Source organism: Oryx dammah, unplaced genomic scaffold (genome assembly GCF_014754425.2).
Source record: "Oryx dammah isolate SB20612 unplaced genomic scaffold, SCBI_Odam_1.1 HiC_scaffold_22, whole genome shotgun sequence".
Lineage (NCBI taxonomy): Eukaryota > Metazoa > Chordata > Mammalia > Artiodactyla > Bovidae > Oryx > Oryx dammah.
Genome location: NW_024070206.1, coordinates 19,522,181 through 19,546,977, shown reverse-complemented (window position 1 = coordinate 19,546,977; position 24,797 = coordinate 19,522,181). Strand labels below are relative to the sequence as shown.

At 43.3% G+C, this 24,797-nt stretch overlaps 1 protein-coding gene across 1 annotated transcript in view; it reads right to left on the bottom strand.

The window, feature by feature from the left end:
- Nucleotides 1-24,797, bottom strand: part of PIEZO2 (piezo type mechanosensitive ion channel component 2) — a 262,558-nt gene that overhangs the window by 31,092 nt on the left and 206,669 nt on the right. Inside the window, exons 22-34 of the mRNA XM_040264615.1 lie at nucleotides 23,858-24,058; nucleotides 23,107-23,311; nucleotides 22,915-23,016; nucleotides 22,341-22,506; nucleotides 20,534-20,777; nucleotides 18,083-18,179; nucleotides 16,975-17,134; nucleotides 16,229-16,318; nucleotides 14,209-14,330; nucleotides 13,149-13,220; nucleotides 8,897-9,003; nucleotides 4,096-4,210; nucleotides 427-486 (exon numbers count right to left, since the gene is read on the bottom strand). Of these exons, the coding sequence (XP_040120549.1) occupies nucleotides 427-486; nucleotides 4,096-4,210; nucleotides 8,897-9,003; nucleotides 13,149-13,220; nucleotides 14,209-14,330; nucleotides 16,229-16,318; nucleotides 16,975-17,134; nucleotides 18,083-18,179; nucleotides 20,534-20,777; nucleotides 22,341-22,506; nucleotides 22,915-23,016; nucleotides 23,107-23,311; nucleotides 23,858-24,058 (1,741 nt within the window). The remainder of the gene's footprint in view (nucleotides 1-426; nucleotides 487-4,095; nucleotides 4,211-8,896; nucleotides 9,004-13,148; nucleotides 13,221-14,208; nucleotides 14,331-16,228; nucleotides 16,319-16,974; nucleotides 17,135-18,082; nucleotides 18,180-20,533; nucleotides 20,778-22,340; nucleotides 22,507-22,914; nucleotides 23,017-23,106; nucleotides 23,312-23,857; nucleotides 24,059-24,797) is intronic.

The window sequence follows — 24,797 nt, the reverse complement described above, 5'->3', positions numbered from 1 at the left end:
CCAGGGATTGAAACTATCTCACTTCACTCCTTTTCCATGCCATCTAAATGCCAATATTTTTTTGTGCCTCTGTGCTGATGGTTTCCCTGGGACATTTATAATTTGTTCCCAACGTCCTTTCATAGACACTTGGGTAAAGGACTTTACACAAGGACTCTAACCCGACATCTCATCCCACAATGCAAAGGTAGGTCTGATTTTCAGAGTCCCTTTGCAATTTCACTAGAGATGCAATTTCACTAGAGATGCAATTTCACTAGAGATGAGATTTCAAGGGATGCTGATGATTGAGTCACAGTCCAGAAACAGGATTTAATTCACTGTTTCCAGGCAGCCTTCCTCATGCACCATCTGGGCAAGAAACATAGTCCCAATCCCACCCCCTGCCCCCACCTCCCCTGCCGATGGGCGTCTTTACTTTGTTACCTGGTCCATCAGACTTCTTTTTGACTGGCTCATCTTCCCGGTCTTCCCACTCCACAGGACCTGCCAAGAGTGTCCCAGAAACATGAGTTACATCCTTTCAGGGTAAATTAACACCGATGCTACACTTCTGAACTGAGAGGAATTTTATAATGAAATCTGGGACTTTCTGCCTATTTGAAGAGCTCCCAGAGAAGAGTTGTCAGAATTCTGAGCTTTCAGATTCTCCTCACTTGACTTCAGAATGAGTATTATGGAGTTGGGGATGGTAAACCAAATTGTTTGGTCAAATCTTTCCTGCTTCCTGTTTAATGGCCTGTGAGTTGAGAGTGGTTTTTATATTTTCAATAGTTGAAAAAAAGTCTGAAGAAGAAGAATATTTTATGCATATGAAAATTATATAAAATTCAAATTTTGGTGGAACATAGTCATGCCCACTTGGGGACATACCATCCGAATCTGCTCCAAGAAGGCAGGGTGAGTTGCAGCAGGAATTTACAGTGAAAGCTTATCATATTTACTATCCAGCCCTTTATAGAAAAAGTGTGCTGACTGCTGTTATATACAATTTTGAACACCTTGAGGATCAAAATACAGAACCCAGAAACATACCTAAGACTAAATGGGAGATTAACACTGTCAAAAGGAGCATTTAAATTAATAGAAAAAGAAAGATTACCAAACAGGCTTAGCATAATAGATCTCTACTTCAAAGAATAATAAAAATTCAAAATGTAAATAAAATTAAGAGGAAATACAAGAAAACATATGCATAACATTTGGGGGGAAGACTTTCTTAAGCAAGATGAAAATACAGAAATTCCAAAAAGAAACCTACTTGAGAGACCTACTTGACATCAGAAAAAAATTAAACATTGCTTAGAAAACATACACTGTGAACTAAAAGATAAGCACTGGGTTGGAAAAAAAGATACTTGTAACACATAAAAAAGGATAATATTCCTAACATAAATATCTTTTAGATTAATAAAGACCATCCAATAGAATATGAAATGTGATAAAAAATGTTTAAATCTTGGATTTGAAAGTAAAATTTATTTACTTTTGTATTCAAAATTTTTTCATTTTAGTATTTACCAAGAAAATATGAAATAGAATGTTCAATCTTATTAGTTCCATTAGCCCATGGAATTCTCCAGGCAATAATACTGAAGTGGGTTGCCATTTCCTTTTCTAGGGGATCTTCCTGACCCAGGAATCGAACTCAGGTCTCCTGCATTGCAGGCGGATTCTTTACCAGCTGAGCCACCAGGGAAGCCACCCCCCAACCCCCCACCGCCAAAACCAAGAAAATACGAAATAAAAAATATTCAACCTTATTAGTTAGGAAAATTCAAATAAAAATAAAAGCCGTTTGTCATCCTTGAGAAAGACACATGATAAAGAGTAGTAACAGCCCATAGGACAAGGCTCCAGGGAAATAGACATTCCTACACCTCATACAGAGGAGTTTAAATTTCTAAAATATCTTGGGAAAATATTTATTAAAGTAAAAAAAGCACCCACTTTAGCCCAGAAATTCCACTTCTGATCATCTATCTTGGGGAAAGTGTGTGTTCATCCTGCTTTTGCCATGCATTTAAACACACACACATACACACACACACACACATGACTACATATGAATTTTTGTGTGAGGAAATCCTTGATAGTGTTATTTATTGTGGCAAAAATTTGGAAGCAAACCTTATATCCATTAGTGATGGAGGAGTTGGATAAATTATGCATATCCATATTACAGAATATTTTGCAGCTATTTAAAAAGGATGATATAGTTTTATAAATACTTAATTGGAGAAGTGTTCATGATATATTGCTAATGAACGTACCGGAGAATCTGTAAAGCAGCACGGACTCATTTTTGAATCAAAGGAAACAGTACCTGCCCATAGGTATGTAAACCCTGGAAAGGGGTTGAAGAGAACACAACCCTTGCAAAGATTTGGTGCCTTAGGGTAGCTTTCCAGGCTATACTGCATTAGAAGTTATGTTTTCCTTTTCTTTTCTTGTTTGAATACATTTTTAATTTCACAAAGAATCAATATACACATTTCCTTTGTAAAGCATTAAAATATAACAAGCCTGAAGGTTTCTTTAATCCTACCCTTTACTCTCAGCCTCCCCACCTCTTCTGCCAGAAGTCACCACAGCAATTAACTGGCTAAGTTTTCTTCCCAGTCTTTTCTTTGCGCATTTATACACAATTACATGCATCCATTAAAAATGCAAAACATTGTCTGGAGGCACTTTGGTTTCCTTCGTTTCGTAAGTGGTTTCATAATGTGCATGCCAGCATGCTTTTCACTTAACAGTATGTCAGGAATTGTTCTCCATGTCAGTTCAAACTAATTCATTTTGCTTTTTAACCTACTAAATAGTATGCTGTAATATACTGGTCACACAATTTACTTGGTTCTGCTTTATGTGGACATTTAGGGTATTTCCAAATTTTCGTTAGTGATAATAATGTTTGATGAATATCCTTAGACACATGTGCTTGTGAACGTGAAAAAAGTGAAAGTTACTCAGTTGTGTCCAACTCGTTGTGACCCCACGGACTATAGCCCACTAGGGTCCTCTGTCCATGGAATTCTCCAGGCAAGAATACTGGAGTGGGTAGCCATCCCCTTCTCCAGGGGATCTTCCCAACCCAGGGATCAAACCCAGGTGTCCCGCATTGCAAATGGATTCTTTACCAGCTGAGCTGCCAGGGAAGCCCACGTGTGCTTGTGCTTATGTGCAAATATTGACTCGTGAAGCCACACACCTGGAGGTGGGATGGATCCCTGGTAGGAGACACACACTTAAACTTTCAGATCGACATCTGCCCTCCAAAGTGGAGGTGCTGTTTACAAGACCACAGACACAGACGCCTCCTCTAGCTCCAAACAGAGCAGGGACGCCTCCTCTAGCTCCAACAGAGCTATGTTTACATTCTTGCTAATCCAATCGATTAAAAAGGCAGAATGTCAAAATATTTAGTTTACGTTTCTCATATTGAGCTACTTAGTGAAACTGAGCTCCTTTTGGCTATTTCTGTTTTCTGATCTTGAATTACTTTTCATACCCATTCATTCACTGGGCTGAATTTTTCTTTTGCTGACTCTCAGAAGTTCTTAATATAGCCAGAACACTGATCTTTAGTCTGATATATAATGAACACATTTTTCCTGAGCTCCCACTTGCTTTTTAACTTTGTTTTAGAAACATGTTTCTATCATAGGTTTTTGAATGAATTGATAGTGTTGTATACAGCACTGGTAGATATGTTCCATTTTGGGTCCTTGACTGCTCTCTAAGTGTGCTTTCCCTTTTTTTTCTTGATCAAATTTCTAAAGGTTCATCTTTCTCATTTTCCAAGAACAGCTTTTCACTTAATGGTCAGGTCGTCTTCTATGTCTTTTCGACGACTTAATAGCCACCTAAAAATTATTATTTTGCTTCTACTTTCTTTGGGGTTATTTTGCTTCTATCTCTCTTTCCATTTTATAAAACGTATCTCAGCACAAATTCATGTTTTAATTTATTCCAAGACCTGAGAAATTAAGGGCAAGTAAAAGTCTTTGTGTTTTTTAGACATTAAAAATTTCATTCCTCCCAAGCTTATCCTCTGTCCGATGCCTGTCAGCTGCAGCCCTCTCCATCACTCACCCTCCCCAGATTCTTTTCTCCTTCTTTTCTGTTCTTCTCTTGCAGATCTTTTTTTCTCTTTGCGCCTCTGTCGGAGTGCTGTTTTAGGGTCAGTAATCCAGGCTTGATAAACAAACTGAAGGGAGAAAGTTTCATTATTTTCTGAATTTTTAATAAATTGAATTAAAGAAAAAGGGACAAACACCAAGCTTCCTGACTTTCAGAAATATATATATATATATTTTCTCTCAACATGAATTAAACCTCCCTTTCTCATACCTCTCAATATACTGAGCTGATCAGTGCTCACTGGCCATGAAGTAAAATGCGAAAATAGATGTTATAGGCATGTATTTTGTTCAATATCAGACAATCATGAGATTCCCTGGAACCACGAACACCCACTTCTCCCCCATCCCCCCATCCTACTATATCTCTGACACTTAGCTCCTGATTCCCTTGTGTGACACATACTAGGCCTAAGCTAGAAGCCTGCTAAGTGTCATTCATTTTCTCCCAACACATATAAAGTTTGAGTCAAGACCGAAACATCTTTTGTTCATTTACTTTGGGAAATTATTTTTGCGTGTTTGATACTCTCTCTTGTGAGTAACAACTATTACAACAACTTGAGAAAGAGCTTTGTAGATTGATCAGTATTTGGAGAGGAAAGATAACGTGCTGTGAAGGTTAAGAGGTTATTCCAGAATGGGATGGAAGGAGAACAGGGGAGCTTTAGGTTGCCTTCTGTCATTTTCGTTCAAGAGCTGAAAATAGTTGCATTAATAAATGACAATGAATAACCATAACAGAGCAATTTTGAATGTCCCGCCCACCAACAGTGTCCCAAGTCATGCAGAAGGAACAGAAAGAAAACCCTGAAATGCAAAGTCAGCCATCCACAACCATGAAGCCGGGCAGCATGCTCAACGTGCACCCACGAACACAGCTGGTCTCAGGGAAGCTGGGTTTCTATCATGAAGATAAAGGAGGAGGGGCACTTGTATACCCCAACACTTTCCTTTTATTCTATATTACTTTCAGATTTCTGAAATCCTTGAAAAACACAGTGTAAATAAACTACTGGCATCGTAGAAGTAAAGAGGAGTTCAACTTTTCCATCCATGGAAATGTAAAGGTTGTGGGTTACTAGGTCAGAGCATTTCCTCACAGGTAGAAATCTGAATCTTATGGACAATTCACACACATACAAGATCTGTATAGTTTCTGAATAATAAACCCAGGAGTCAAAAAAGTTATCCTAGTTTATGCCAGAAACGTATTTTGAAAAGGAAAAGTGAATTGCAATTTGAAGAAGAAGCACGAGAAAAAGGAATTTATGGTTGATGTTTATTGAGCACGTTAACTGGAGATTCTATTAACAATATCTCTGAGGTTTAGGTCATTAACAGGCAAACTTGCTTCAGCAAAATATTGATTCTTTAAAAGAATCTGAACTGCTAAATGAAAGAAATTTTCAGGCTTAAGAAATACATACTGTGACATTTCCTTAAAATAGTGGTATTACAATATTGCTTTTGGATAATGCAAAAATGCCAAAGTGGAAAATAAGAAAGTGATTCAAGATTTGTGAGTGTACTAGGTGCACACTCTTTTGCTCTGAAGGGAAATGAAACTCCTGGGAGACGAGGGGAGGGGAGGAGAGAGCAGGGGAGGGTTCAGGACAGAATTGAAGGTATCTTGTAGAAAGGGCTCTGGCCACACAGATGATGCCTCATTAAAACGGTGTTCCTGGTTCTACACGTGGTCCTTCAGTGATTGATCCTGCTGGTGTTTCCTCGCTGAGATGAGTGTTTGAAGAAAGGAGGGAAGGGGAGGATCTTAGGACAAGTCCTCATTTGTAGGAAAATGACCTTCATGTCCATGTTTGGAAGTACAAATATTTTACAGCTCCAGGAACACTGGACTGAGGATCAGACCAACTATTTCTGGGAAAAGTTGATGATGAAGGAGGAAGAGGAAGCATCCCAATTCTTACTGAGTTAAGACACCGAACTAAGCTTCTTTCTGAACTGTCTCAATTCTGAAGTCTCAGTGGTACCTACCACCCAGTGTCACAGGTATTTCTGGAGAACAGACACATGAAGAACTAATCTTGGGTAGAAAAACACACGAAAATGTATATAAATGACATCGACTTCTCCATCTGCTGCTGCCACTAGCCTGTACCCAACTTCATCTCAGAGTCCACCCTCAGTGATTTCATCTTAAATGTTAGGGAAATGGGATTCCTTTTACTGAATCTTACGCAAAAAGCATTTACTTTTTGAAACAGGAGAGGACTTTATTGAAGTGGAGATCTGTAACCGAAGTTGGTTAAGTTTCTCTAAAATGTTTTTTAATCCAGTTGTGATCCAGAACTTTATGTTGTTGGTAAGAAGATAATTTTTTAAACTAAGATGGGGGATAATCACATTGTAATCTTTCATATAAATTCTTAAATGTGAATGGAAAGATACATAAGGCAGTCATAAAAGGGGAAAAGAAAAGAAACCCAAGGAAGTAGCAACAGAGAATATTAAACTAGAACTCAGAATCCTGGCGTTTTCAAAGGGGAAGAAACCCAGGGGTCCAGACTGTGCTATGCGAGGGAGAGCAGCTTTTAGGTTCACCTGAGAGCTTGAGAAAAATCTAGAATTGCAGGTCCCTCTGGACCTGATATAATTTAAATAACCTGCATTTAAACAAGACCCCAGGTAAAAGGTGAGAAGCCTTGGTCTCCCTTGCTAGCCACACCCTTGTGGAGCATTTTGCTAGTGTAAGTGTATGCTCCAGTTTAAGGCAGAAGAAGCGGCTTTCTATAAAGCACAAGAGTAGTGAGTCACTATTTCTGGTTTGCAATTCTGGAATGACCACAGCAGAGGCAGCTAGATACTTTCTGTTGTGTGTTGGGTGACTTAACAAATCACTGTAGCAGTTCATTCAGCAGAGTCTCTGACGATGTGGACTGTGGAGGCTGGGTGGACCATCCACAGCAGCTCAGGCCAGTGAAGAGAGACACTGAACTCGGGCAGATGATGCCAGAAGAGTCCAATTTAGGAAGAGGCAGGCTTAACTGGGAGCCCAAAAGGAGACGGAGCAAAACGACTCATTTTTTCCTGTTTGTAACTTTACCAGCTTTCTGAGAAAATGGTCATGTTTTGACACATCATATCTGATGCATGCAACCAGACGTGACCCTTTTAACATGAGACGTGACTTAGGCAGAACTACAAGAAGATTTGTATCTGCATTTTCTCCTTCTATTTTTTAATCAGCTCTGATGCTGACTGAAAAACAAGAATCACCACAATAAGGAATTTGGCTTCTCAGAACGATTTTTGGAAAAGTTTGCCCAATATTTTAAATTCTTCTCATTCCTTCATTGTAAGATGTATAGAACAGGGAAAACGCAGATGTGGGGCAGCGGGGGTCTGCCCATCTAAAGGTCTACGGAGCGGAGGGCCACACACCACACATCAGTAAAATGTCAAATACCTTTGCAGCTCTGATTAAATACTGAAGAATAGTTTTGGGAAGTTTAATGATAGACTTTGGCAAGGCTAAAATGGCTGATGCAAACTTCCCAATAGCTCTCTACAAAGAAGGACAAAGCAAGAGTAATTAGTAGAAAAAAAAAAAAAAAGATCACTCAATATAAGACATCAGTATGAGTTTGGCTCTATAATTATACCGACTGGGTTAAAACGTGCTCATCGCTGAATGTGTAATAAAACGTGCCCTGCTTGTAGGTTAGGAATAAAGAAAATGATTTATCATTCATGTAATCTGTAAAAATGGTGAAGACAACCCGCTCTCTCCTCTGCTGCCTGATGAGTGAGGATTAGAAGGAAACTCGTTGGAATAAAAATAAACAAGTCATTAGTGTTGAGCAAGCCAGCTGCATACATGCACACGCTGTCATCAAGAAACACACACGGGCAGCAATGGGGCAAGTGACAGAGCATCATCAGAGCAAAGTGTCCCCGCGAACAACTCAGTTCTTCACTTTCACTAGGAAGACAGGGTGGAGGTAAGCTGCCAGCTTGGGAAGACCTGGCCAGCAAGTGGACACTGGCCTCATGGACACATCATGAGACTGGCCGGATGTCCATCTGTGTGCCTTGTAGTCTAACAATGGGGAAAGACAGCCCTATGTCTGCTCCCTTGTAATGGAAATCTACCGAGTTTTCATCCCATATGTAACTCTACTGATGAGCCCACATCTTTAACAAACACTGATGATACAATACAATAGCTGGATACATGCTACTAGGCTGGTGACTCATGTCACCAAGAACGATATGGCAGTTCTGAAAAAGAGAGGCAGTTAAGCTGAGAATGTCAAAACTGGGCTGGAGGTTTTTATGATTTTAATACAGTCTAAAATCTTTAGAAGTACCAAGGGAACTGATTTTCAAAATTCAAAATGACTGTTTTCAAAACAAAGCGAGGATTTTATTTTCACGGTCAGCTATTTCACCTGTGGAACTGGAAGTCCACTCAAGTGACCCAAAGCTTGAAACGAAGTACACCCAGGGCAGCCTTAATTTTGTTTAGAGCACCAGAAATTTTCTTTATGCAAATGAACAGCTGGCTGGACCAGTGTCCTTGCAGGAGTTCTGGCAGTAACAATTGCAATGCTGACAGCAAGCGGCAGGACAGGTCAGTGAGAACCACGCGACTTCAGATGTGAACTAGGAACTCTGGGAGCCACCACGCGTGTACACGGTACAGGAAGTGGAGGCCTGTGGTCAAGGTCTGTCAGAAAGAAAACCTCTTCAACCAACCAAGGCTGTGATGTCCTTATCCCCATAGTTACCTGGAAAGCTGACCTCCGGGGGGGCTCTTCGTCTTCCTTTTTTAACTCTTCCTCTTCCTCCTCTTCACTATCCGTTTCAAACAAATAGTAATCTCCACTCCTGACCACTAAGTAAAACAAAATATGTACTTATTTCTTGGAAGAAATATGAGACAGTTTGGGGTGTATTTATGAAATGCCCCCCAAAGACACATAAATTGTCCCTCAAAGGCATCGGTGGGGAGGAGGAAACAGGAGATGAGGAGACCTCACTCTGGGCTGAGCTACATGGTCTGTGGAGCACCAGGCCTCGTCCAGGCCATGGAGGGGACCTGGCCGCTGCTGGATTCATCTGGCATTTTCTTCCTTCTTCACAGGAAATTGTACATGGATGCACCAGATCAAGCCTGCAGCAACCAGTTCTGTTACCAAGATGGCCCAGAGGACTGAAAACTATCGTCATATCCCAGTTCAGCACTTTGGGACCTCAGACAAGGTCAAAGTGAAGCGGAAGCTTCAGCATTGCCTGAATGGGTACAATTGCCATGGCAAAGCTAATTGGGATGATTAGGGACCAGGAGTCACGTGTCACCACCTTCTGCTTCACTTTATACTGTGCAGACACAGGCCATAACATAGGCCGCAAGACATTTGAAAAAGAGTTTTTCTTTATATCACACATTATCATGAGGAGGAAATGGGCAAATAACATAAAAAAAAAAAAAAAAAAGAAAGCACAATCACAAAAACACCACCACCACACTCTGGCTCTTTCTACTCGTAGGCTAGGACAGAAGGAGCCAGGTGGACAAGATCCATACAGTTTAGCACTGTTAGGCTTCTGGTCAACAAGGAGCCCCCCAGTTGCTTACTGAAATTTGAGGAGAACTGTACTGACCACAGACACAAAGCACAAATCATATGGATGGTCCTTGCCTGGCATTTTCCTTGCAAAGACATATTGTGTCTTAAGCACGGAGGCAGTCTAGAGAGCTGAAATGTTCAGAGAGCTCAAGAAGTTTGAGAATGGAATCTTTATCAGTTTGATGACTATTTTATCAGAGAAAAGAGACCCAGCATGTGCATTTCTGATGCTACAAAAACTGTACTGTCACTGCAGGAAAACATATGCATATTTTCAAGTTATATTAGAATTTTCAAATGCTGAGGTGTCTTTTGGATGACATCATGTGATGTCTTTAGGTATCTTCTGGACTTATCCACTGTAAGGTCACAGGAAACCTTGGCTTGTTGAAAATTAGTTGTTATCACTAAACATGATAGTGAGTAATTTTGCCCATGTTTTCAGACATATCTGAAACCTTCATCCATGAAGATGCAGAATGAATGAATTGGGCCTTATATCCTTGAACAGAAGCACTGTAATTTGTTATGTTTATTTTGAAGAAGGAACCAAGCCCAGAGAACTGGGCCCAGGCCTGAGGAAATAAATGCAATTCAACATAAGGTAAGAATAAGCAAGAAGGAACCAAAGTCATAGCATTACGTTGGACCGAGATGGAGACCATGAAAGTAATGCTTCAGATAAGCTCAGAGATTTGCTGGAAAGTCACACGGACTTGACGTCACGTGGTCATTTGGTAAACACCGAGATTTCCAGGACTGAACATTTTACCCTCATTATTGGCTCTAAAATCAACAATAGCTTCAACTGTATTCAATCATACCTTCGAGAACTTTTGTTCACGGGGCCTCTGAAGTCAGTTTTCATCATGAGCAGTCATACATTGATTTTTATTGTTTGAAAGATGCTGCCAATTTGTATGCAACATGTGCCATTAACACATTAAAAATGGAAGAAAATGTTTTAAAAATCTCCTATTCCTTTATAAATTGTCACTGAAATAAAACTTAGAAATAGATAATATTTCCTGAAGTTCTATCTGCTAATAATAAGTAGAGAAGCTCTTATATTTATGTTTGTGAGTTCTGATAGGGGTCCTGTCTCCAGCCTGGGTCCGTGTATGTACCATGGACACTCATGCTGACAGCTAGCTTTTAAAATCCCACCACCTGTAACACCAGGGACTTGGTCTTGTATTTCAGATATTTGACAACAAAGTGAGGCTTGTCACTGATTCTGCTGTACAGAACTGATGTGGAAACAAGTGTATCTCACCAGCATGGAAGGTATCATTGAACAGCAATGATGCGATGGTCTGTGTGCATATAGACATGGAACTGGGAGGATGTCACCTACAGAACATGTTAAGAGTGCAGATGCTCACCAATAATGTGAATAACACAGCAACATTATTGTATCATCAATAAGTTTGCAAAGGTATTCCAAAGACACTTATTCTTACACTTGGCACCTGTAAGAAATATTTAAAAGCCCAATGACTCAAGAGATCGGAAAACGGGCTTTCAATAAAGTGCTTCCAAATCTAAAGATAGTTTTGGAACTCGTCATTATCTATAAAACAAGCCACACATCAATTCCTTTCCTTTCCTCCCCAGCTTGTAAAAAGAAATATCTGATTCCAAACTATGAATGACACATACCCCAGCATCATTGCACTGGAAGTTTTATAACGAGGCACAGGTAGTGTAACCCCAGTCTTCAAGAACTTGATATAATGAGGGTGAAATGACTCAGAAACTCTAAAGTCAACAACATTCAGAGGAAGTTCTTTCAAGGATAACCAACTCATAAGGTGGTGACTGAAGACCATATCCAATTCCTTCCAAAATGCAATGTTTACACGAGCAAAGGAAAGTCTCATGATGACCACAGCGGGCATATACCCCCAGTTAAAGGACAAAACATCAGTATGACACCATTTTGAAATGGATAGGTCTCTCTAAACTGGCAAAGGGCCCTTTAAAAACAGAAAGATTGGCACAGTGTACTTGTGACTTGATAGAAACTGGCACACAATGTCTGCACAGAAGACTGTTGGCATGACTGACATGCCAGCAGACAGTGGGTCACACAGAATTCCAGTTTGAATCTTTGTCTTTTGACTTGAGCAGCAGATGAAATGAAACTCTTTAGAACTCATGGATTTTTTTCATGCCATAATGCTAAATTCAGTATTTGGGATTACATTTTATTACATCCAGGTATATGGAGCAAAATTCGAATATCGTTTCCTGAAATTGGCTTGCTAATTTTAGGAAATTATTTCCTGGGTGAAAGGCCAAAACCAGATTTAAATGATGGTAAGAATTTGGTGAGAGAAAGGATTCTGACTGATTTCCTACTGATTCTGAACACCATCCTGTTGACGTATGGACCTTGTGATAGTACTTGTCTGATTACTTGTCTGCAGTAATCAAGACACAATACAAGACATAAAAGTCTGAAGACATTACGAGTAATCTGCAAGATAATGAATAATTATTCAGTATTCTAACAAATTCAAAGTGGGCCAGACTGAAATGGATCATTCCATTAGAATGCCGTTGCCAAGAGTAAGTGCTACCTCCTTTGCTAAGCGGAGCAGACATAGCCGCTGCATTTCGCAATTACTCATTCCTTTTTATTTTTTCTGTGATAGGGTGAAACACACCAACTCTGTGTGGCTATCGAGCTCTGCTTTTCCAAAACCATCATCTAACTTTGCTCTGAAGGGTCCTGTCTGAGCTCTGGTGACTCTGAGACCACCCACACACCCGGCATTGGATTTGGAGGGTAGTTTTAGAGCTTTTTTGAAACTAAGGAGGCAGGGTGAGAAAGTAACTGTCTTAAGGTATCCCCATCTTTGTGCTTAATAAATTGCCAACTACCCTTACAAAAATGGAATCAATGCTCTTGGAATGGCAGAGCGGTGGAGGTGAGGGAGGAGAGGGGGCGGGAGGTGGGGTAGGTCGTTCACATTCACACCTAGTGCTTTTCAAAGAGGGTCACGGACATCCCAAATACAGTGATTTTCTTTAAATTCAGAGTTCCAGGAGGAGCTGAAATGCATTTTCAATAAGGGTTTTCAGCCATGGAACAAACACACAGCAGAGCTCTGGACCTCAGAATCCGATAACAAAGCCATCAACCCCTCTTCCCTCTCTGAGCCCATGGGTGGTGCTCAGGAACACGTGAGCCACGTGGGAGTCGACTGACTGCTCTGGAAGAGTCCATCTGTCAAGCTCAGAGACCCACAGAGATCACAGTGTTTCTCCCCTCTGCCCCACCTATCAAGTCACAAGCATCAAACCATGCATGGAACACACAGGTCATGGGGATGCCTGAATTCTGGTCAAGGATATAAGGGTTAGAATCGATGAAATCAGAAGAGGATCGAGAAAAACCTACTGGAAGCATGATCAACCCAAGGCCGCCACCACTGCTTTTTTTTGCCCTTGGTTTTCTGTTTGTCTGCTTCTCCTAAAATAAAATATGTCCAAATATTAATTCTCAGGAAGTGAGAAAACAAACTTTGAAAACCACGCTTTAACAACTCAATTGTCAAAATCTAGACATATTGCAAAAATACACCCAAGGTCAGGAAAAGAAATTCTACTGACTGAACATTTCTGTGGTTCAGCAGTCAATTCTAAAAGGTAAATATTCAGTATTTGATTAACAGAATGCCACATTTTCACTTTCTTTTTAGTGACTGAGGGCATATAAAAAGTATAAGAAAAGGATTATCTGTCAAAAATGCATTCCACATTGAATTTTCCATAGAATTAACAAAAAGAAGCACCACCCAGATATAACAGAAAAATTTAGTGGCAAATAATTTGCTAAAATATGAATATTCCAATAACCAGAAATATCTCTTGTGATCATTTTCATGCATGGTTGGAAAATATCAATTTACTGTTGATAAATAGATACTATGCACTGGAAGAATACCATGTATTATTTCTTCATTCCTTTCAAATAGAAAAGCATGCAAGTGTCTTTAAGAACTTTTAAACTTAACTGGATATAACAAATATATACTTAGATATAATAAATATGTATTTCATCTCAAATTTCATTGGAACAGATCATAATTGAATATTTTAACTACTGTTATTCAGGGGCCTATGTATTTAATTTCTGTATAAAACTTATAGAAATCAAAGACAACAGTAGACGACATATCTTCCCTAAAGGAACAAATGAAGCCAACTCATGCTATTTTTTTCAGGAGCACATGTCCGTGAAATGGAAACTAGTTTATATTAAAGTCATCTTGCTAAATATGGTGCTATTCATAAAGTCATGGATTTATTAAATATGTACTTTCTGAAACAAACACATTCCACCCACAATTGGAGCGTAAAACTAGAATGAATAGCAATGTTATTTCACAGCCCTACCCTAGACCATGTTTTTACTCAACATCAAGGTACTGAGTGAAGAAGGAAATATTTCAACATACTCTCGTCATCCTCTTCAGAAAGTTTCTGGAGATCTTGGCCTTCCCCCGACTCCTGGGTCAAGCTCAGCATCCTCTCCTTACCCTTTTTGTATTTCTGTTGCCTGGCCTTGATGCGGTCCATCCTGAACAACAAAATAGCAGCAGCAATGCCAAGAACACACCCACAGCTACCCACACACTTATGCACACAGCCCACACCCAGCTACCTTTACACTTCTATGCACACAGCCAAAATCGTGGATGGACTGGCAACAGCTGGGACTTGTGGATGGTTGCTTCTTAGCAACAAGTGTCTCTTTGTTTCTTTTATTCTCCCAGGTTTTGCATTCTTCTTTAAAAAAAAAATACTGCCTACCTCATATAGTTGTGAAGATCAAGTGAAAAGACGTATAAATGTAAGAACTGTTTTGTAAATAGCAAGTTGCTATTCAAACATTCTCGAGTGTTCTATCAGACCCCACGACTCTTCTGTGTGTCACATCTAATCTCTTACCGCATCTGGGAGAATGCTGTGTTATAGCTCTTTGTCTGTTTATTCAGGAAGTCTATTCAGAAACTGCAGTGTTGAGCTTTATCTCCCCCACATGTCCTCTTGAATGATAGCATTTCTTTTATTTTTTTAATTTTAAAAAAAGTTTTTGGCCTCGCTGTGCAGCATGTGGGATATTAATTCCCAGATCAGGAATCAAAACTCTGCCCTGCCCCTGCAATGGAAGTGTGCTGGACCACCAACGAAGTCCTAAAATATTTCATTTCTTGGTTTCTTAAAATTCTAAATGTATGGCCCAAGTTTTAAAACTAATTTAAGTGACATTTCTTCTTTGGGCATCTTAAATAATATTTTCCTTATTTGTTTGTCTTTAGCAATGATCATTGCTTTCACTCTTTTTTTAAATTCTGACTTCTCATTTAAGGACATGGAAAAATCCAGTGATGTAAATTATACTAAGAGGTCTCATTTATGGGAAATTAGGAACACATACGACATATGGGTTCAAATTTGATATTTCTCTAGAGCTGATTTAGATAGCTAGAAACAACAATAGCAGTAGCTATACCATATTGTACTTTCATTATATATATTTTATATAACTCATATCTTTGATTATGAAAATAACCATGCCATGGGGAAGTGTGATTCATACTGACAAATATTTTTGCACAGGGAAAGAAGCTGGGAGGTGAGGTCAGGATGGAATGAACTAGTCTTAGAAACTCAAGGAACTTTCCTGGTGGGCTGACAGAGTCTCTCCATTTTCCTGGAGAAAGTGGCTACGTTTTTAATTCTATGGCTATCAGCTCTTAAACCTGGCCCCAAACATGTGAGGCACTAGCCTTCCACAGAAGTTCCACTTATTGCTAGAGACTTCAAGAAAATAATTATTTTCAGTGGGCTAATTTAAAACAAAAAAGACTTCTCACATCTCCTGGGTGGACTTAGTCCATTACTTGAGTTCTCCAGGATGGCATGGTGGGACAGGAGGCCGTGAGCTGGACATGGAAATGTTGGTGTATTTTCAGTGCCAGCTCCGGTTAGTGTGGGTTTTAAGTCATCTATGTGCGTCAGTAGCTTCTCTCCAGACTGGACTACATAATCTCTAAAGATCCTTCTGAAGTAAGAACCCCATGTTCATTTGCTTCACCCACAGACACGACGGACTTCTCTCCGAGTTAGAGTCACTGGGAACGACCCAGTCTCATTCACTAGCTTGTTTAATATTTACCAGGATCAGGCAGAACTGAGACCTAATCTAAAACAGGAAACTGGAATTTAGAGAGTTCAGAAACCTGCTGGGGGCTCTGGAAGAAGCATCTAAACTAGGACTGACACTGGTCTTGCCCATGGCAGCTCCTCCCCTCGCTCCCACTCCCCTGCATCCTCCTTCGGACGACAGAGCAAACACCTGGGCAGGTGTGAAGGTCATCACAAATGGCTTCCTCAGGGCTTGGGGCTCCCTGGGAGCCAGGAGCTGGTGGGACAGGATCAGGAGAACCCCAAATGAAAGGGAAGCGTCCTTACTGCCTCTTCAGCTGGTCCATGGACTTTTTCTCCTCCTCGATTCTGGCCTTCACAGCCTTCACAATGGTGGCCTGGAAAAGCTCGGCCCCTCTAAAGGAAAGCCAGAAGCAGAATGAATGAGCATTTTTATCAGTATTGGTCACTTTCCCTGATAATGGTTACTAAGGGAGAGAAAACATTTGCAGGGGGCGGGGGGCGCTGCTGCCTGGAGTCTCTGGGCTGGGGCTGGGGCTGGGGGTCCCAAGTCCCATCTAGAAGCCCCATCCCCATGGACGGACTCACACAGCCTCCAGCCTCCGCTGGGGAAAGGGGCTCCTCCAGCTACACTCTGGAAGGTAACAGATGAGTATGTTTTTCTCTATCTTCAGGAGTTTCTCCTTAAAATGGAGGTGGTAGAGATTGGGGAAGATGCACTAGACTCTGGACCAACATGGTCTCTGCTTCTGTTCTGACTCAGGAGGTCCTAAGGGACTACTCCAGGACTGAGGTCTGGACTGAGGGGCTCAATGTCCAGTCTGTCTTTGAACTTTGAGGGTATCCCAGTCCTGGTAAGGTGTAACTCCCTCCAGAGTCTTCCTCTTTGCTCTTCTGTTCTAGATCTTAAAGCCTTGGATCACTTCTCCTGGAAGGAACGTGTCTTAATTTCTTGTGGGTTCTACAAGCAAGCTCAGACAGCTGGCCAGGTACAATGTCACTTCCTGGTAGGTTTCTTAGGAGAAATCCCTTGATTCCACAGCCTGACCCACCTGGATGCCAGGATCTGTGAGGCTTTTATATCTGCCACCACATGCAGGAAATAGTAACTCATGAACACTCTTCTCTGCAGCAGCAGGAAGGCAAAGCATATGCTGTCCCAAATGATTCCCGCCTCCCCACTGGGCAGTTTACAGGAGGAGTCATCATCAGCTGGGAGGGGAAAAGAAAAAGAAAAAAAATGAATACCCATTTTCATTGTTATTTTATAAGCTCCGTGATACGATCACACAGACATACGAGCAAACTTCCGAGGCACTGAGTCCCTGTGAGTGGATTTATTCGCAGTCCAGTTCATAAGGCTGACCACAAGTGAGCTCTGGATACTCTAGGACTCAGGAGGAAAAGTCAGGGAGAAATTGCATCTGTATGTCCCAATGCCAGAGGGAATCTCAGCACAAACAAGACGTGTTCTGGGAATGGGCCCTTCCCAGGGCAGCTAGCAGAGCAGCCACAGTCTACTGGAAGGAGAGGTGCCAAGACCATGTCTGACCCCAAATCAGAACAAGCTCTAGCACCTTCTTCATCCTCCTACCAGAAGGCAGGGCGGGACAGGGTGAGGGTGGGGAAGCGCCAGGTTCCAGGCGCCATGGAGAACAGAGCACAGTGGTGCTGTCCAGGGTTCTGACACAAGAGGCACAGGGTGGAAACAGGAGTCCCATCTCCAGCAGGGAGGGAGTCTAACTGCAGACATCCTGTTACTCCTCCCAGCTCTCCACCCGGTGGGGTTTTTCTGAGCTTCACGGTGCGGGGCCTGCAGGTAGAGCTCCTCTGATGACCAAGATGCCCACTACAGCAGCCACAGATGTGCGTGGGCATCTGTGACCCTTCCCATCATAAACACAGGAAGTGCAGGGAGTTGCTAGACCTGCTTGGGGAGGGGGACGGGACATTTGTCGAAGATCAAAGATTATCTTGAGGGTGGGGTGTTCTGACCACAGATAGCCTGGCAGCATCAGCCCACAGCTCCTTGAAGACACTGAGTTGGGTGTCCCTTCATCTCTTTCCTTCAGGGGCTTTGGCCCAGATATTTAAATTAGAACTCTACCTCTGCCCTCCCTTCTGTGTCCCTCCGTTCCCAAATCTGCTTTTCATACTCACGCATTTTGTAGCCCTTGACTGTACAGGCCAGGCTGAATGCTTGGATCAACCAGCAACTATTTTGAACCAATTTTTCAATATAGCCACACGCTCCTATCTGAAAAACAAATGGGAAATGAGTATCCTGAAACTCTGCACCCAGAAAATAAGGTTGATGTCTTGCAGTCCCAACATGTGCAGGAATTCCCTGCAGCTCAGTGCTCTGATAGCTCCTAAAATCCAGTGCCACTCAATAAAGTGCTTCATGCTTCACTTCTGGGAGTTAAACCTGAGCAGCAAGATGGAGAAGACTCAGCATTGTGCTCTCTGCACTGGGAAGTGCTTCTCTTTTCAAACAGGATACCTAGAGCATCATAGGAACAAGCCTGACTCTGCGATAGCCAATGGGTGAGCACTAATCCAGGACTCAGATTTGGGCAGAGACAAACCTAGACAGCATATTAAAAAACAGAGACATCACTTTGCTGACAAAGGTCCATATAGTCAAAGTTATGATTTTTCCAGTAGTCATTTATGGGTGTGAGAGCTGGACCATAAAGAAGGGTGAGCACTGAAGTACTGATGCTTTTGAACTGTGGTGCTGAAGAAGACTCTTGAGATTCTCTTGGACAGTAAGGAAATCAAACCAGTCCATCCTAAAGAAAATCAACCCTGAATATTCACTGGAAGTACAGATGCTGAAGCTGAGCTCCAATACTTTGACCACCTGATGTGAACAGCTGATTCATTGGAAAAGACCCCGCTGCTGGGAAAGACTGAAGGCAGGAGAAGAAGGGGACAGCAGATGATGAGATGGTTGGATGGCGTCACTGACTCAGTGGACATGAGTTTGAGCAAACTCTGGGAGATGGTGAAGGACAGAGAAGCCTGATGTGCTGCTGTCCATGGGGTCTCAAAGAGATAGACATGACTGGGCAACTAAACAGCAAAACAGCAAAGTGAAGACCAGGTCTGAAACCTGGGTTTGCAGAATAAATGAATGAATGAGTGGGTTCCACAGTCATACCCTCTCCAGGAACAGCTGTCGGGAGGGATCAGCTCCCAGGTACCAGTCTCTGCCCATCGGACTGACTTCAGGAGAAAGAGTGACCTCCTGTCCTGTCTCACCTCTGCCCAACAACTCTCAACACCACCCCAGAGGCAAACACACACTGCTGGAGTCCAACTGAGGAATAAAAATCACTTTTACTACCAATTAGAAACTTACCATTCTCATGGACTGGAGAAAAAATAAATTATTAAAATACACATTCATGGTTACATAGACTTGGCTTCACCAGACCTCTAAACACAGCAATGCACGTGCCTCCCCTGACCCAAAGTCAAATGCTTTCCAGTAGAATTGCCTGGCGAGTTCATCTTTAAGTGTTAGGAAGGGGAGAGGTAGGCAGCCATTCTGCCTACATCACTATTCTTTTATTTTTATTTTAATTAATTTTTAAATTGGAGGATAATTGCTTTACAATATTGTGTTGGTTTATGCCATACAGCAACATGAATCAGGCATAGGTAAATGTATGTACCCTCCTTCTAGGAACTACTTCTCACCTCCCACCCCATTCCACCACTGTTCTTCTAACACTCTGTCAGTTACAGCCATGAGGGGCAGGCCCTGGGATTGAGTTTTAATCAGAGCTAGAGGCGGATTAACTCCTTCAGATCCTGAAAGGTCACTGTTTAATTTCTTGACACAATAAATAGCTTGAAAGGTATCTTTGTGGCCTAAAAGATTTCACATGACTCTGGGATGATGCATGGGCAGTTTATCTACCAGGGAAGAGCCACACCGTGGCCTGCAAGGTGGAAATTTAACAGAGAATCAGCCTCATTCTGTGGACAGGAGGTGTTGGTTTCAACCCTGAACTATCTTAGCTGTTTTTAAGTCAAGAAACCAGTGCTTAGAGCAGCCATGAAGCTCCTGTGTCCACCCGCACATCAGGGCACCATAAAACATCTGCACCTTTGGGGGCCTGTCCCTCCCATCTGTACCCCACATGGTGTCAAGGAAAATCTTGACTATTCTATCAATATTTATACTTGCACAGAGTTTTCCTGGTAAGAGAGTCGGTTCCAGCCAACAGGATATAATTTGTGAAGACGTCACATGACTGTTTCAACTCATAAAGGGCCACGTGCAGCCTGTCCTGGAGTGATATCCAATCATTCCTCAGAAAGGATTGATTTTAATTGAAAAAATACATTTTAGAGTTTTTTTTTTCTACAAATACATATCCTCTTGTCCTTGAGAGGGTGGACGTGAGCAAAAAGGATTCTGCTTAAAACAGCAAAACAAGGAGTAATAAACGGTCACTCCAATTCTGAGTTTGCCAGCATCCTATTCAGGGCTTTTAAGAGAGCAGCATGAGGGGCTGAGGGCTTTTGGTAACCACTGAATGGGTTGTTTGCTCTGCGCTGGGACCGCAAATGTGTTACATGGCACGAGCCACTTACTGACAGTATGTTTTTCATCGTGATCACGAAGACATTGTAAGCGATCAGCCAGTCCCAGTAGCGCAGGATGCTCTTGATGGGTTTCAGCAGCAAGTCGCCCCCGAAGAGCAGGAAGTAGAAGCAGGCCACCAGGTAGCCCATGCAAAAGATGCTGATGCGGGTCGTCCCGGTGATGAAGATGATAGTGAGCACGAACCAGAAGAGGTAGCTGAAGATGACCACCTTGGACATGTCCAGGTACGACCTGGACAACAAAACCAAGAGACAACACAGACTGCAGGGCAGACCAAGTCGGGAGAGTCTAGTCAAGGACGGGAACGTGGTCACACATCCTCCTCCTGACTCGGCCTGGAGGCACAGGCCAGACAGAGCGCTCTGATCGCTGGCTGGTCCACGGGCAATCCTCATCCAGTTAGTGATGGACAGAGCGGTACTTTGTGAAAACGCCACGTGCACTTTTATTATCATCAAACAGGGGTCAAACTTCCCACAAGCAGTAATGTTCTGCCTAGTACCTGAAGAGTCAGACACGACTGAGTGACTACTACCACTTTCACTTTTTTACACGTCGACATGGAGCTCACAGGCTCTGTCAGCATTTTCCCTGCACCTTCCTGGGCCGAGCCAAGGTCCCTTCTGTGGGACCACTCCTCACTCTACAGATAGGCAGATGCTTGGGCCCCATCATCTCCCAGCGGTGGAGCTCCGGGAGCTTCCCCGGCTGGGTGTCGGCTGACAGACGTCGTGCCTACAAGCCGCCACCCATCTGGACTCATTTGCTCAGAGTCTCTAGGCTATGGAGGCTTTGCTTTGGTTGTTTTTCTTCCCAAGTTTGGGGAGAAGCTCAGGAGCACCAATTGTGCATCAGATACTTGATAACTGAGTTGTTATTTTGTAGGAGTTCTTAAGTCATCTCTGATAAAATACATCCTATACTGTTTTCAGTGTGGTTAGGGAATAAGTGGTCCCTAGAAGAATGCTCGTGATGGACAGCGTGATGGAGTTGGTGATTCACAGGGAACCCTGGCATGCTGCAGTCCATGGGGTTGCAAAGAGTTGGACATGACTGAGCAACTGAACTGAACTGAGAAGAACACTGTCACAGAAGTGGACTTTTGGACTATACTCTTCTTAGACTAAAATACTCAACACTTCTGAATAGTTCCATGATTTTTCTCTAAACTATGTTGCACTCATCCTTGATGTCACACACACTGGAGAATGCATAAGATGTGGGTGTTTCTCAGCATTCCACGGTCACACAGGTAAAGTCAGTGATTTAGTCCTGGTGTGGGATCTGAACGCCCACAGTCCTCCCAATGTGTGTGACTTGAAGTCAGCGGAACTAGGCTGCTGGTATGTTTAAGTGTGAGTGTGTATGTCCTCGTGCGCACGTGTTTGTGCATCATGTGCTTTCCATCCATTTCCCTTCCCTGCCTGCAGCTGTGAATCCTCCTGAGGGAGCCCTGGCCCTCACTCTTCAGCCTGACCTGCTTTGGGTTCAGAAATCATAAAACCAAGCCTGTGGGAACAACATGGCAACACTGGGTGGACCTCCAGGGCTCTTGGGAACTCTTGAGGCCCTGGCTGTCCTGGGGTTCAGGGGCATCTGTTCCCCAGAACTGCCCTGAGCATGTCCATGGAGGACGGAGGATAACAAGGAGGTTTGGCCTCCAGCTGTCTGGCCCCGGGATTCTTGGCTTCATGGTGTAATCAGCGGGTCAGCACCCAGGAAAGGCAGGGGAGCTGGAGGGATGGGCTTGGGGGTCGCACCTTCCCAGGGGCTGCTCGTGGGCAGCCACGTTACCTGCAGTGGATGAAGTCGGGCACGGGATTGTGCTGGCTGAATGAGGCCGCATCCAGGTTCATGCAGATCTCCACGTTGTCGCCCGCCACGATCCGTACGGCAGCCTTATTCTCATCCTCAAAGATCTGCCGTTGCAGCGAGGCACACAGGAGTAGCATGAAATCATCTGGCAGAACAGAAGCATCTGTGGTCTGGCCTCGTCCTTCCAGCTACCCTTTCCAGTTTGTAGGTCTATGTCTGTGGTGGCAGCAAGAAGCAACCGCTTTCCCCAGGACCAGGCCCGCCCCCCGCAGCCTCTCTCCTAGAAGGTAGGTGCATACAGGTGTGTGGGGCTGGATAGTGGGGGTGTGTGGCAGAAAATAAAATTACTAAAGTGAAAAAAGTGTTTGGAATGCTAACATGGTATTAACTCTGCCGACAAAACAGGGCCGGCAGGAGCCTCTAGTGGCTGGTGATGGTGACACGTGGAAGCCAGCCTGTCCGGACTGTATGTGCAGGGGTGCAGTTGGGGGTGGGTGCAGGAGTGCACCACCATGGGAAAGATGAGCAGGCAGGACCCCAGCTCCCCACTTACACACGAGGAACACAGGGTTGGGCCGAACGATGAAGTCAGGGAAGTAGAGCCACTTGACGATGTTGTCATTGAAGCTGGCGCCCTTGAACCTCCAAGGGTAGTCTGCAGGGTGTGAGGTGGGAGGAGCCGGTCAGGGAGCCCCTCGTGCTGTTGAGCTCCTGTCTCCCAGTGCCAGTGGTTGGGGGGACTCACCTCGACAGGGGGCAGGGGGGATGCCGATGCAGATGAAATACTGGAAGGTGATGATGCAAGCCAGGAAGCAGCAGTACTTGGGCCAGATCTCAGCGATGGCCTTCCTCCTGCGCCGGTACAGGACGGCAATCAGCCAGCAGGCGTGAATCATGGCGTAGAAGTCCATGCGCTGGCCGATCACGTTAACTGACATGAGGAAACAGGTCTGCGTGAGGATGAAAGAGGCAGAAAGTCGGCTTTACAGGGAAGGGGAGTGGCATTGGCGGGCAGCCCCCAGGGGTGGTGGAGACCCGTGTTCCTGGGCCCAGACCCTGGATGAGTTCTTCACCTGCTCTGCCTCTGCAGTGTGTTTTCATCATGAAGACAGGAGACTGACCAGGAGGCCGTCAATAAGAATCACTGTTCCAAGTACTGAGGGCAGGCCTCCTACACTATTCAGGTCAAAACAGTGTGCTCTGGCTGAGGTCATACATTCAGAAGGCACTAAACAGACACCCAGGCATCCGGAAGACTGGGCGTCCTGAGAAGCCATGTCCACGGCTGCAGAGCAGGGGACAGGCACCGACTCCTGGAAACTCTCCACCAGGCCAGGGAACCCTGCCATGGAAGCTCCCCCCACCGCCACCCCCTCGGATCCCAAGGAGACGGAAGTCAGGGCATGAGACGTGCCACAGAGCCCTAGTGGCCGCCTGGCTGAAAGCAGCTGCTGGAATTTTCAGAGAAAAGAGAACAGGTCAGCAAGGAAACTCACCTCCAGACCAAACTTGTAGAAGAAGTAATTGATGAAATACTTGGCACAGTTAACAAGTCCATCATCCAGCTGGAGTCTTGTGATGTTGTGGAAGATGGTTTTGGACACGGGGGTGGAGAGGTTGTTCCGACCACGGTAGTACTCCTGATGACGGTAGATGGTGACCTCGAAGGCCAGGATGGCCAGCATCAGCAGGTTGTTCTAGAAAACAAGGAAAATACGTATGATGCCACCTGGTCATTTACAGTCTCCTCAAAAAGCCATCTCATTTCACCGTGGGTGTCTAAAGGGACAGTGTGTGATCAGATCCCACATCCATGAAACAGTCTTGTCTTTAATGCTCATTTTCCCTGTTTTGTGATAACAAGGGTGGAGTCATCTCCAGTTTGCAAATCAGGTTAATTTTCATAATAACAGGATTTAGAACCTCTACACCAATGACTGGCAATGGTTACGCCAGGTCCAGAAAAAGTACCACCAAACCAGACAGCTGGGTCCACTCAAAAGGGTCATCCAGCCTTCTTTGCAACTAAATGTGAGAAATCCTTATAAAGCATCCTGCAGGGACCCCCGGAAACAGAGTGAGCTGCAGACTGGGGCTCAACTTAGCAAGTTTTTGAACACAATATCTCTGAAAGCTGGCTAGAGAGAGCAGTAGAGTAAAAAATATGCTAATCATACTACAAAATAATAATATAAAATAGGTAACATTTATGTGCCAGCCACTACTCTAATCACCCCTTTCAAATATGAGCTGGTTTTATCCTTGTAACAGCTCTTAATGGTAGACATCATTTGTATGTTACAAACAATATTGTTCATATGAGAAAACGCGAGGAAGCTACACCAAGAAAGAGGAGATGCTTAGTACACTTTCAGATTCCAGGAGTTGAGTACAAAGGCTTTAATTACATCAGCAGCATAATCCATCAAAATAAAA